This window comes from Pteronotus mesoamericanus, unplaced genomic scaffold (assembly GCF_021234165.1).
Source record: "Pteronotus mesoamericanus isolate MK-2021 breed Mesoamerican mustached bat unplaced genomic scaffold, CSHL_Meso_final scaffold_36, whole genome shotgun sequence".
Taxonomy (NCBI): domain Eukaryota; kingdom Metazoa; phylum Chordata; class Mammalia; order Chiroptera; family Mormoopidae; genus Pteronotus; species Pteronotus mesoamericanus.
In genome coordinates, this window is record NW_026555313.1 from 12,398,704 (window position 1) to 12,413,531 (window position 14,828).

At 37.5% G+C, this 14,828-nt stretch overlaps 1 protein-coding gene across 1 annotated transcript in view; it reads left to right on the forward strand.

Moving 5' to 3' along the window:
• RAB39A (RAB39A, member RAS oncogene family) overlaps positions 1–12,945 on the forward strand; it is a 28,597-nt gene extending 15,652 nt beyond the window's left edge. Inside the window, exon 2 of the mRNA XM_054592205.1 lies at positions 12,519–12,945. Coding sequence (XP_054448180.1) covers positions 12,519–12,945 — 427 coding nt within the window. The remainder of the gene's footprint in view (positions 1–12,518) is intronic.
• Positions 12,946–14,828: the final 1,883 nt, after the last annotated feature.

Consider the following 14,828-nt stretch of genomic DNA (forward strand, 5'->3'; position numbering starts at 1 on the left):
TCTTCCAGAAGGCCCCAGAGCCAGTACACCCAGTGGACAACTTCAGACCACATGGAAGCACCAGCCAACAACCTCCAGAAATGACATACTCAAGGGGTGGACTCAGCAGGTATCAGAACCCCACTGAAGAAAGTCCTGCTCTGTGGATTGGGCACCTGCATAGCTGATCCTCCATAGTGGTCAGTGTTCACAGCCAGTCCCTACAGCCATTCAGCCTGGGGATAAATCTCTCCCATTGGCATGCCAACAGCAATCAAGGCTTAACTACTACAAAGGATGTACACAGCCCATGTGGGTGTGGTGGGTAAACCTGGAGTGCCCAGCTTGGGTGATTAGGGAGTCTGCCACTGGAACCTACAGAACACCTACTACATTAGGCCGCTATACCAAGCCCAGGAGACATAGCAGGTCTACCTTAGACATAGAAACACACACAAGGAGGCAGCCAAAATGAGGAAACAAAGAAGCGTGTCCCAAATGAAAGAACAGAACAAAACTCTAGAAAAAGTACTAAACAAAATGGTGGCAAGCAATCTACTCCATACAGAGTTCAAAACACTGGTTATAAGGATGCTCAGTGTACTTAGGAGAAAAGTAGTTGATCTTAGTGGGAACTTCAACAGCATAAAAAAAGGTAATGGAAACCATAAAAAAGAACCATTCAGAAATGAAGAATACACTAACTGAAGAATAATTTACAGTGAATCAACAGTAGATGGAGCCAAGAATCAAAGCAGCTATTTGGAACATAAGAAAACAACAACAACAACAACAAAAACTCACCCAATCAGAATAGAAAAAATAAAGAATTTTTTTAAATGAGGATATTGTAAGGAGCCTCTAGGGCAAATTCAAGTGTCCTGAGATTTATGTCATGGGGGTGGCTGGAATTTACAGAGCAAGAAATTTGAGAAAATAATGACAGAAAACTTCCTTAACCTAGTGAAGGAAATAGATAAACGAGTCCAGGAAGCACAGAGTCCCAAACAAGATGAAGCCAAAGAGGCCCACATCAAGACACATCATTAAAATGCCAAAGGTTAAAGACAAAGAAACAATCTTAAAAGCAGCAAGAGAAAGGCAGTTAGTTACCTACAAGGGAGCTCTCATAAGACTCTCTGCTAATTACTCAAGAGAAACTTTGCAGGCCAGAACGGATTTGCAAGAAATATTCAAAGTGATGAAAAGCGAGGACCTACAACCAAGATTACTCTACCAAGCAAAACTGTCATTTAGGATCTAAGGACATACAAAGAGCTTCCCAGACCAGAAAAAGCTATAGGAATTCATCACCCCCAAACCAGTATTATGTGAAATGTTAAATGGTTTTTAAAGAAGAAGAGAGGAATGGAGCAAAAGAGAAAGAAAGAACTCATGGACATGGACAACAGTGTGGTGATTGAGGACAGGGGTGGGGATAGTGGATGTTGAAAAGGGTATGCAGGCAGGTGCCAGATCTGAGTCTCCATCAAACTGGCTCACACCATTCACCCTTCCCTGGCAATGGAAAAAAATAAAGTAAAATAAAAGAATAAGAAGAAAAAGAAAAATATGAACAATAAAATGGCAATAAATTCATATCTATTAGCAATTGAACGTAAAAAACAAAATAAACAAAAAAGCAGAACAAAGAGATTCATAGATACAGAGAACATTTTGATGGTTGCCAGATGAGAGGGACATTGGGGAGGATGGGTGAAAAAGAGAAGGTATTAAGGAGTACAAATCGGTTGTTACAGAATAGTCATGGGAGTGTAAAGTACAGCATAGTAGATATAGTCAGTAATATTCTACTCACTATGTATAGTGTCAGGTGAGTAGATTTATCAGAATGATCACTTAATGTTATATAATGTCTAATCATTGGGATATACACCTGAAACTAATATAATACTGTATGTCAACTGTAATTGCAAATTAAAAAAATGATTTAAATTTTATAAAAAAGATTAGGAATCAGATTGGCCTCAGACTTCCCTAAAACAACAGTTGAAGCTAGAAGACAGTGGAGAAATGACTTCAAAATTCTGAAGGAATTCTGTATCCAACCACACTATCTTTCAGCTGTGAGAGCAGAAATCAAATGTGAAAGATTTCAAAATATTACTTCATGAATCTTTTTTTGGTAGCTACCTGAGGAAGTGCTACACACATACGAATAAGGGAGTAAACTAGGAATGAAGAGGAACTACCTGTGAAGAAAGGCAAAGCTAAAATTATAGGAAGATGGTGAAGAGAGATCCTAGGTGATCTCTCCGCTGTAAATACCAACACCAGATTGGAGCAAAAGGTTGTAGGAGACACCTCTTCAGAAAGAGGAAATTGGCAGAAAAGCTAATGCAAATGAACTTCTTAAAAGAGGACAACTAGTAGAAAATTTGGGGTTGGGTTATTGAAAAATCCATGGGAAACTTTGCAAAAAATAAAAAGGATGAAAGAAGAAGATGTGGTAGAGACTTAGTGCTCACTCATATTTGATGCCTCTTCTGTACACATAAGAGGAATAAACTTCCTTTTGCATTTAGCAGAATCATATCACAAATTGTGGCCGGTGGATTTGAGCAGAAGCCTCATGTGATAGTTTTAAAATACAGCCCAGAGTCTTTAACTATCTTCCTATTGAGAAGTAGGATTTTGTTACTGTCCATAATCTAGTCTATCTTGACTGATATGAAAGGTAGTTATTAACTCTAAAGAAAAGAAGTCATAAATTACCCCAAGGCTCAGTGATGGAAAGAGTCTATATGGTCAGAATAACAGAAGTGCTAGAAATGATCTTTCTAAAACTATGATTCCATGATATTGACAAGTTGGGGGAATGTGAATAGAAAGTATGGTAAATGTGCGCATGTAACTTTGAAAAAACCACTAACTTAGGGAAAAAAAGAAGGAAAAGAGCAGATGGGACAAAACAGCCTAGAGGAAGTCATATGAGAACAGGTGGAAATCACAAAAATTGTTGGAGAATTATAACCCAAGGAAAAAAAATTAATTTTGTTAGATCACATAAAGCACTGTTATAATGAAAATACAGCAATCATGAGAAGCTGGTCATTGTCTCATCTTTGTTCTGAAAAAGCATTCAGAAAGCATTGGGATAAGTAAAGTTTGTTATTATACTGTAAAATACCAGATAGAAAATAATCATCCTTTCATAATCACCTTCTAGGTAATTAATGAAGCTGGAAATATTTCTCATTAATTTCTAAATAAGTTATTTCAATTTTTACACAAACTTGTTTGCCTTCCAGAATCCACTGCACAGTACAGTTTGAATTACTGATTACTTCTCATTTAAATGCAGTAGTTTTTTAGAAAATGTAGATTACTTCACTTAGATGCTTATAGTGTTTGTGATTTTTCAGCTTATTTCTCTTTTGACTTTACAGACCCTTACCAAAAATATCAAAAGGAGATAAGAATTTTTCCCTCTCTGTTATTCTCCCACTTAAAAACAAATTTTAATGTTTATATGTATAAAGAAAAATATGTTATAAGTTCAAGTTTCAGAATCTTAAGCAAGTGCAGGGACTGTTAACATCAGTAGTAATAAATAGAATGGTAAGACTTGTTTAGTCTCATGAAAGCAGTTAGAAAGGCCCAGATCACAAGGCAAGTAAGCAGTTAAATAAACCACAATAACTATTCCCAGAAGGGAGGCAGGAGTGTAAAGTCATGGTGAACAGAGGCTCTCACAAGACTAATGCTTTCATAGGCTGCTTGCTGCCAACAGCCTTTGGCATCAAAGTACTTCTTTCTTCTAAATGCCTATTTTACAATTGGCAAAGCCACAAGAAGGGCATTTCCAGGATGGAACATCTGGTTCATTTTACCTAAGTAAGTTCACAAGCGCTCTATATTTTGTTGCTTTTTAAAGAGGTCTGTGTACGTCCAACCAAGTTCATAATAACAGCATATAAGATGTATATAATCTTGCCACTTTCAGATAAAATTTTATATATAAGTAACTATGTTGTGTAAATAATATTGAACATTCTGTAGCCTTTGGATTTTTGTCCTTCATATGACAACAGCATCCTATTTCTAACACCTTTCAGGAAACTAGGTAACTGTTTAATTTGAGATATCATTTACATGTTTTAGAATCCTAGTGATCATGTCATTTGTGTAAAAAATAAGTTCCAAATTCACCGAAGAATATCATTCACAGTTGATTGCATTCTCATATATTAAATAACTCATTGTAAATGTAAGCTTTCAGTGCTCTCAATATCATTTGTCTATGTATTTCAGGAATAAAAGAGGAAAAACAGAAATGTTTACATAAACGAGACCATTTTTTTCTATTCTAAAGCAAATATACATATAAGAATAAACTTTGTGGATGAATTTAAAAATGCAGTATATACATATGATTGAATATTATTCGGCCATTTAAAAAAAGAAATCCTCTAATATTCCTCAACATGGATGAATCTTGAAGACCTTATACTAAGTAAAATAAGCTTGTCACAGAAGGAAGGACAAATAATGCATGACTCCACTTATATGAAGTATCTAGTCAAACTCATAGAAGCAGAAAATAGAAGAATGGTTGCCAGAGGGTGGGAGGAGAGGGGAGGAGAAGGGGAGGAGCTGCTGTTCAATGGATATGGAGTTTCAGTCATGCAAGATGGAAAAAGTTCTGAGATCTGCTCTACAACTTGTGCTTATAGTTATCTATACTCTACTATACACTTAAAATTTGTTAGGAGGGGTAGATCTCTTGTTTTTCAGCACAATAATTTTAACAAAGAATGGAACTGTTGGAAGTTTATAAATATTTATAACTTTGTGTCATTCTTTTCTTACAAAATATATGCAGACTGTATCAATCGGGTCTTTGGTTGCCAGCAACAAAACCAACTTAAGGACCTTAATCAAAAATGAAAGTAACAGGAAGCATGTCTGAGGCACAGAGACTTGATGGGAAGCTGGAGACACCAGGCTTGGCATGAATCAAAAGATCCCAGGAGTTCTAGGCAGCAAGCACAACTGAAGGCCAACGTGGGCCTGATGAAACTCTTGTCTCTTTTTTGCCTGTTTACCCACTGCCATGAGAATCCCCAAATGGCCACCTGGCAATCTCAGCTAATTCAGTAGAAGCATCACGTAGTTGTCTGGTGAAAGCATTTCTTCCTTGGATACTAAAACCTTTATATCAACATAATTTAGAGTTAAAGGGATTAGGAGCACCAAAAAAATTTAGTGACTTATTAAGTGTGATGTGAGAGGCAACATCACCCCACTTTCACCCCATTTTGCCCAAACCACAGCACTACTCATGGGTGAAAAATACCATCTACTCCATTCCTCGCTGGTTTAGAACATATACGTCCTGAAGGATCATGCCAAAATTTTACAAATCTGAACACTGGCATAGCTGAACCTCATTATCTGTTCCACAGTTTTATAGGGCACGTTTTATAGGTGCCTCTATGTGGTAATGACAAGATCAACAAATGCCCTGGCATCAGCCCATTTCCCTATCTCTTCCTCTGTTAAGTGAAGTCTTTACTCTGTACAAAGTATGAGACACCATGGCTATATAAGGCATTTCAGAAGTTCATGGATGGTGGTTCTAGTATCATTTGAGTCCAGATTAAATGTCTTATAGTATCTATTTCACGATGGCCCTCCCAGGGTAAAGTACCATATCCAAGGTTTCAGTAGCTGCTGGGAAATTGGATATTAAGCAGTGACAGTCCAGGGAAGGGAAAGTCTGTTGAGCCCAGTCACACCATCCATCTCTTCACCATGACCACTTTGAGTCCAAACTGGCGTGAAAGTGTACTGACTCTTAACCTATTGGACAGAACGTTTTGTTTCACTGATTATTAGGAACTCCTCCACAGAGGGGGTTCTTGGTGAAATTCACATAGGATACCAGTATGTAAATACTCTAGACCCATTGACATACCTCTTCCCCAATACCTCCTTATCAGTCCTCCGTTCTTGTTTTTTCCAACATGCCAAACCTTTAGCCTCTGCTCATAAATTGGTATAGATTCTTACCTGTATCTCTCCACCTCTTCCTCTGGGAGAAGTTCCACAAATTCTAGGGTTTCTCTTTTCCATTGACCTTCAAGCTGAGTGGGGCTGACCAACGGCAGCATACCATTTCAAGCCATCCATAAGGCAGACTTCAAATTTTTTCCTCTTTAAATATAGAAAAATCCAAATAAGGCCATACATTGAGAGGGTGGGACATGCTGGGTGTTTGAGCCTAGTTGCTCTAGGTCCCCTCAGGTTCCACCCCTATTCCTGCCTATATATGTGACTTATGCTTGGTAACAAAGTTCCAGCTTGATGAGTCATAGAACATATGGCTCTTGATGAGCATTTAGATTGCACAGTCACTTGCTGTTCCACAGCCAGGCATTTGATCTCTTACTAAAGAAAGGTTGTAAGCCACCAACTATTTCTCAAAATTGTAATTGCTCTTGACAAAGAGAGCATATCTTAATGCCAAAATGCCACTGCTGTAATTTTCCAGTGGAACCTTCCCCAGGCTTGATAGAGCATCCTAGTCTGCTGTAGTCACTTGAGGAAGGCACCATTGAAACTGGTGGCCCATGGGCCAAGTGGCAAAGCTGCTTGCACTGAGCTTCAACCAGCTTAAGGGACTTACCTTGCTTTCAGCCCTATTAAAGCTGGTTGGTGACCTTTTGGGTGTCCCACTTAATGGGTTATAGAAGTACATCCAAATATTATACAAGTATCCTCCAAAACCCAAAAACGTCCACCAAATATTATGCTTCTCTCTTCTTGGTAGGGGCCATAAGATAACCACAGCTTGTCTTTGGAGATGTTATTTTCAGCATGCTTCAGATTAAGGGATACTCCTCCACCAAAGAAAATTCAGAGATTACTGGCTATCGTATTTTCATGGTACATAAAACAAGCTCTGTCTGGAAAAAGTCCAGCTATTGTTAATATAACCAGATGGTTTGCATGACATAAATGTAACCTGGCAGCCAAGGAGAGTGGACTAGAATGTACATGCATGAACAATGAATATTTCACTCTACTAGTCAGTGGGAGCAGTAGATGCCACTGAATGAGCATGTGTAATGTATGGCCATCGAATTCAAAATGACTGAGCAAGTAGAGGAACAAAGCTGCATCAAATTTTGCATTAAGCTTGAAAATTCCTCCATGGAAACTATTTGGATGATTCTAGAGGCCACAGCTATGGGCAACTGGTGAATGGCAGCTTCATCATGACAATGTGTCTGCTCATGCATCATGTCTCATGCAGAGTTTTTTGGCAAAAACATCAAATAAGCCAGGTGACTCAGGCCCTTATGGCCCAGATTTGGCACCCTGTGACTTCTGGCTTTTCTCAAACTAAAATCACCTTAAAAGGGAAGAGATTTCAGAGCATCAGTGAGATTCAGGACAATATGGCAGGGCAGCTGAAGGCGACTGGGAGAACTGTGTGAGGTCCCAAGGTGCCTACTTTGAAGGGGACTGAGGCATCATTGTCCTATGTACAGTGTTTCTTGTATCTTGTATCTTTTTCATTAAAATATGCCCCTGTTTTTCATATTACATGGCTGGGTACCTTCTGGACAGACCTATATTAGGATGCTGATATGTATGTTTAATTTATTCACCTTCCTCTGACAGTAACATGCTCATAATAATTTAGTGACCTAGTGTTGGGCACCTTTCTTTTTTTATGCACTGCTAGTATCTCATTCCCTCAAACTTCCTTACTCCCTCTGCCATTTCTCCTATTTCCCCAATAGCTATATTTATGGTTCCTACCAAATCAACCATTCACCCACTAAGAATGCATTGAGTGCCCACAATGTGCCAGGCACTTAAGAACCACTCAGTATTCGGTGATGAGCATAAACATGACAGCTCCCTACCTCTCACAATTAGCAAACCACTATCAAGTATTCAGAAAGTGGAAAGGAGAGGAAAAGGATGCTATACAAGGTACTATCCTTGAACACAGTGTTTCTGCCCACCAGCCTGAGAAATAGACTCTAACCAGACAGAGCAGCCCCGTTTCCCTCTATGGAGGAATCTAGTAAGAGAAATAAAATGTTCCCTCAGTTTTCTTGTGGGGAGAGGGAGGTTGGATGGAAATTCTGTTTCCTCCTACAGCAGAAGCCTAAATATGAAGAAATAGGGAGAAGAACTTCTCCTGATACCAGCAGTATTCCCTGAAAGTGTTGAGTGTCTCTTTGGAATTGGTTGAGATCAGTTAATTCATAGGGACACCAGTCTGTCTGGTTGAGTGGTTTTCCTCAGAAACATTCAGCTGCATGATGGACTGATCCAAATATAATTTTCCCAAATGAAGATGACAGAGGGAGAGGGGCTTGGAAATTGAGATGTTTCCAAGAGAAAAATTGTAGTGATGTTTCATAGAACTAAGATATGGAAGGAGGTATCTATCTAATTGATAGATAGAAAGTCAGAGTTGGTCAGTGGATTGCAAATCTTAATAAAATCAAATAACTATAAAAGTAAAAATATGCTGGTTTACTGTGAGATTTTGATCAAAAAGTAGATTAACTTTTCAGTTTTGGGGGTAGTGAACATTTCTGATGATAAGGAAGTAAATAAAAAAGGCAGAATGGAGGGGAAAGTTTGTTAGAGAAGTCACGAAGCTGAGAAATGACATCAGAAAGTTAAATGGATATTGAAATCAATGAGCGGGATGGCAGGAATTGAGATAGAGAAACAAGGCAAAGTGCTAGTCTTCAGTACCTGGAGAATGACTAAGCAGTTGGCAGATGACAGCAGATGATAGAGCCAGATGGCATAAGCCGCAAAGGAGCAAAGGATTGTTTGTTTGGTTGGTTTGTTTTTTTTTTACAACAGGGTTGGGAGAGAAAATTATCTGGAAGTGTCACTGGAGAGGAAGAAGCCACCTCCTGAGCCTATAGAATGAGCAACATGAGCATGCTGAGGGAAAGCTGTGTTCTCAGGGACCAGCAGCTTTCAGTTAAGGCAAGGAGGTGGAGAAAACATTCTGAGACAAGACTGTTCTTTGAAAATGGAATAGGAGTTGCTAACAATGTAGCTTTCTAGGTATAAAGAACCAGTAGGGCTCTGGCCAGTGTGGCTGAATTGGTTGGAGCATCATCACATACACCAAAAGATAGGAGGTTCAATTCCCAGTCAGGGCACATCCGTAGGCTGCATGTTTGATCCCTGGTTAGGGCATGTATGGGAAGCAGCCAGTCGATGTTTCTCTCTCACATCGATGTTTCTCTCTCTCTCCCTTCCTCTCCCTCTAAAATTAATAAAAACATATTTTTTAAAAAGAACCAGAGGGGATTTTTTTGTTAGTTAGTTAGTTTGTTTACATGATCAAAACCTGATTTTCCACATGGGAGAAATGAGGTGTGACTAAGAGCTTATAACCATGCTCCCTGTCCTCCATAGTTCATCTTCCCCATAATGCCACCGTCACACTGGTTTTAGGGGATGCTGCATCCCCTTTACCAGCAGTGCCAGAGTGTAGTCTCATAACTCCTAATATACCTTAACATACCATTCTCCAATAACATACCTGAGACCAGATTACAATCCATTACTTTACTTCTCCTCCCTCTTCTTACCTAATTTTTTCCTTTTCTTCAAATCATCCATTCATTCAATGAGATTTTCAAAGCCCAGAAGGAAATCAATATAACATAGTACGCAAGAAGAGGTCATTGCTTATAAAGAACTATTACTCGTCATCAGTTGGAATACTTTACAGGGAGGCCTACCTACCTAGTTCTTTTAGGATCTGTTCCCTATCTTCTTATAATACCTACAAGAACTTCTAGAGATCTAAGTGTCCTGACTCAAGAGGAGATCCAAAGAAAAGTAGATGCTCCCTCACCTTCTCTGTAAGAGCTGCCTTTCAAGTTCCAGTTTTCAGTCTGAAGACCTGTCTCTTCCCCCAAAACAGCGATTTTCACCTAGCATGCTGCAAAAATTTTTAAAATATGCAATACCTGACTATTTAATCAGGGGCATTGACTTCTTTTCCTGTAGATCATCAAATTAAAAAATGACAACAGCCAACACAACAATAGCTCTCTGGTGTGAGTGTGAATGAATGAAAATGATACCTATTTTTTGTCAGATTGGCAAGAAATATATTTTTTCGTGTGCTGCAGAATTTTAGTAGTTTATGTGTGCCATGAGATGAAAAAGGTTGAAAATTGGTGCCCTAAATGATTGACAGCAGGGATGCCCTATTGTTTTGGGGAAAACCTACCCCCTAGAACAACTATATCTTAATCTGAAGCCTAACCAATCAGAATTTTAAACCTAATATCTATACCTGCACCCAGAAACTGGATATCAATTTATTACATAGAAAGTAGCAGATGACATATTGAGACACTTTAACTAATCATTAATAAGCACTGTTTTATAGCAATTGCATATACCATACTTTGCTGTAATTTTATTTTATAGAATTATTTGCCAACTGTATTCCAAATGTTTTCAAAATTAAATACCATGTATTAGAAAACATGGCATTTCCTAGAGTGTAAGACATATATCTGCCTAATCTACAAGCATTTCAACATTGAGTTTTCAACCACAAAATCATGTTTTTTAAAATCTTACTAATGGTAAATTAAGTAGGAAGGGAAATAAAGTTAGTGCAGATGTTGTACTGAATAAATGAAAGCTTTCAGTCTAATAACATAGCCTTAATTTTCTCTGAAGTCACTGTACCTCTGCCTAAATTCACACATATAAAGATGAGTAGCAGAACAATAACAAATTAATTATCCCTCAAAAAAATTTTTTAAAGCAACAACTTCATGAACTACATTATTTGTAGCCTGCTAAAGATAGTGGGAGATTAATTTTTATTGTCAATGGCTATATAATACAGTAGTCTTTGAGAAAAAAAATTAGGTATAATCACTTGAGAATCTCTGTGGTAGAAATTCTGAGGAGAAACAGGAAAACAGAAGAAATGGCAAGAAAGGGGAAGTAAAATACTTCCTTCACACTCCCACAACAAATGGTACTTGTGGTATCAGGTAACAGAACTGAACTGTAATTTCAGCAATAAGGGTAATGAAGGTATGCAAAAGTTGAGAGGAACAGATAATCCACTTGTCCTCCACAAAGATCTCTGATGAATCAGCCAAGTAACAGACCAGTTTGCTTACGGATTGTCTCAATGCTCAGAATCCTTGACAACTTGGAAACTGAGATACATGTTATCTCTGATTCATATAACACTTGGCGCTTTCCCTGTAATAAAATTAATCCAGTATAACAAATATTAAGTGACATCTATCATTTGCCAGGCAATGTAATTGTTAGGTACATAGATGAAAAATATTTGACCCCCAAGTTGCCTTGAATTTAGTGGGAGACATAACAGCATCTCCAATCAGAACATTATGAAAAGTGATACAATCATAATGGCAGTGTGCCAAAGGTCTAATGGAATGTAAGAGGAGTGCCAGAGAGAGGTGGAGGTGGGGAGGTCAATGGCAGGAAAGGTTTCTCATATATATGATTTTTGACCTGACTCTTGAAGGAAAAATAGAAGTTTGCTAAACAAAAATGAAGACATTCTAGGTAGAGAAAATAACGTTGTGAAAGCAAGAAATATAAAACAGTATATGGCCTTGCCACCTTGCCTCATGATTCAATAGGAAACAAATGGCACACTTGAAGGCTAACTGAAAAGAGTTTAATGAAGTAACCGTTTACAGAAATGGGGGAAAGATCAAGCGCACCAATAAAGAATGGTGAAACACTAGGGGATAGCAGCAGTGGGGGGCCAGAAGTAGTAAGAGAAGGGGGTGAAAGCCATAGCTGTAGGTGTGGGACTACCCAACAGGAACCTTGGCCAGAAACAGAAGAACAGAAGCACTGCCAAGTCACAGCCTGGTGGGTGGGGGAGGCCCAGGGGTGTCAATACCTGTCTTCTCTTTCTTCCAGACTCCAGCTGGCACCTCCCATTGGCTGGACCCCACTGCAAGCCAGATGGCAAGGGCGTTTGGGAAAGCTTTCTGTAAAGGGTCAGCGTCCTGAGACCCAGAGAGTGGAGACTAGATCCGGAGAGGCAAAACTCATCAGCATACCTCACCCCGTGTCCAAACAATTTCCCTTTTCTTGAATAATATAGGGCTGTAACTGTGATTAACATTATAACAAGTTTGCTGGCAACCTCTGCCCTTCATTAAATCTTTCTGTATACCTATTTTTAACTACAATGGTGTAATAATTATTCTTTCAGATATTTAAAAATAAAAACAAATAATCCTAAGACAGTGTGAGATGACATACCATCTAAATGCTTGCTTATCTAAAAATAATTTCTTGTTCAGTGGTTGAACTTGGCTTGCATATTAGTCTCACAGAATATTTTCATTTACTTAAGACACTTCGTACTTGATTGATAAGTTCTAGTTAAATCACATTAAGCTATCTTCAAATTTTATTATGGTGCTACATTTTTTGAAAAGTGGGAATGAGAACAACTTGTTCTTTTACAATCTTTTTTTCTATTTATTTTTCAGATCAATAACTCGATCTTATTACCGCAACTCAGTTGGTGGATTCTTAGTATTTGACATAACTAACCGACGATCTTTTGAACATGTGAAAGATTGGCTAGAAGAAGCAAAAATGCATGTACAGCCATTTCGGATTGTATTTCTGCTAGTGGGACACAAATGTGATTTAGCTTCACAACGTCAAGTAACAAGAGAAGAAGCTGAAAAACTGTCAGCAGACTGTGGTATGAAGTATATAGAAACCTCAGCAAAAGATGCTACAAATGTTGAGGAATCCTTCACTATCTTGACAAGAGACATATATGAACTTATCAAAAGGGGAGAGATTTGTATTCAGGATGGCTGGGAAGGGGTTAAAAGTGGTTTTGTTCCAAATACTGTGCACTCTTCTGAGGAAGCAGTGAAGCCCAGGAAGGAGTGCTTCTGCTGACTTCAAACATGCCAAAGAACTAACAAGAACCGATTGGATGTCATTTCAGGATAAATACCAACATTACAGGAAAATGATGTGATGAAACCATTAAAAAAAGTGGTAAAACCCATGTTAACACTATTTTGTAAGGTATTTGATTCAGAGCACGATGCTTACTTGTTACACTACAAGACTGAGCATTTTGCTAAAATATCAGGCAAAGAAGACAACTTTTTCTTGAAACTACCAAATTACCCCTATTCTCATTTTGTTAGCATATAGTTGAACTTAATGTCCAAATATGTCAGTATCGCTCATTTTTCTTGACAGATTGAAATGGGTTTTTTTGTACAAATATACTATGATTGAAAAGATTTTATCAAGAATTACATTCTCTTGAATTTATTAATATTGAATAGTAAAGTCCATTTAGAAGTGTGCTGTTCATTTACAAATTAAACAATCTCAGAAGTATCAACTAAGACTAAAATAGCAGTTCCTTGCTTAAGGTACCAGGTTTTATCTTCCCTTAAGTTTGCCTGAACATAAGAAAATAAGTTTTATACTCATTTTTGTTCTCTGATTTATTGCTCCTGAAAATTTTAAGTTTTATGCAGCTATCTAAGGATCCAAACAACATATTTTATTGCAAATATTTGTAAAAATAAAAACAAAGGACCACTTATCAGCAAATGTTTTGATTATACTGCCGTTATTTAGACAAGAAAAACAAATTTATTTATATCTGACATTCTCTCAAAAGTTAATGAAATTTACCTTGAACTAAATGCAATTTACCTTGAACTATTGTCAAAATTATCAATATAAGTAAATATAGAATATTTTTAGTAATAGCTTTTTGTCCAAGTAAATTTCTACATTTCCCCATTTCCAGCACAAGAAAAATGTAGGAAAGTTTTTTCTGAACAAGGAAAATTGGTTAGCTGTTTGATACATTTAGTATTCAAATTGTATTTTACATCTCATTAGTAAAGATAAAATAATTACTTAAGGCTACAAAATGACTTTTGGGTTTTGTAATTTTTAACTTACTGGTTAAATTCCCCTCCTGGAAGGGACAGTTTGATGACAATGTCAGATATTTTCTAATGTACATTTCTATTCTGTTTTGTAAACCATTCCTATCACAAAGGGGCACCGCAAAGCTGCCTTTTTGGAATCATGAGGTTTTTACTCTTAAACTATAGCAGCTTCATTTTGTCTGAAATCCAAAGTGGTATGGCAGGAATATTTAAGGAGAAATCAAAAAACCTGAGTTCTAAGCTTGCCTTTCCTGTACCAGCATTTGTACACGAATAAGTCACTTAACCTCTCTAAGCATCTGTTTTCTCATCTGTAAAATGAGGCTAATAACCCCATTAATGGAATTATTTTAAGAATCAACTGAACCATGTGAAAAAGCTTTATAAATAGAGAAAGCAGCAAACAAATGTTAGATTGGTATCAGCTGCTCATGGGCATACTGTTATATTTACAATGGATAAGAATTTGGTTTTCTTCACGTTCCTTCCCTGCTTTCCCACATTCTGCAGAGAGAGCAGAAGAGGTGCCTGTTCTCATGGACCTGGGGGAGTTCTTGGTTTGACATATACCCTCTGCCCTCTTCACCTGGAACACTGCTCCTCCAACATAGAAATGATGGAAAGGGAAATCCCAGGAGACTTAAGTGAATCAAAAGTCATGTTTGAATCCAGATTTTGTGTGTCTTAAAAGTAGATATTTAATTATATTTTTAAATACTTGTACATGTAAGGTTCATGTAAGTACTTTTAATAGCACTTATGGAAAGAAGAATATAAATTATAACATCACTATAAAATTCTTGTATATTTATATTGTCAATATTTTCATGACATCCTTAGGTTAATTAGATTGAGTAA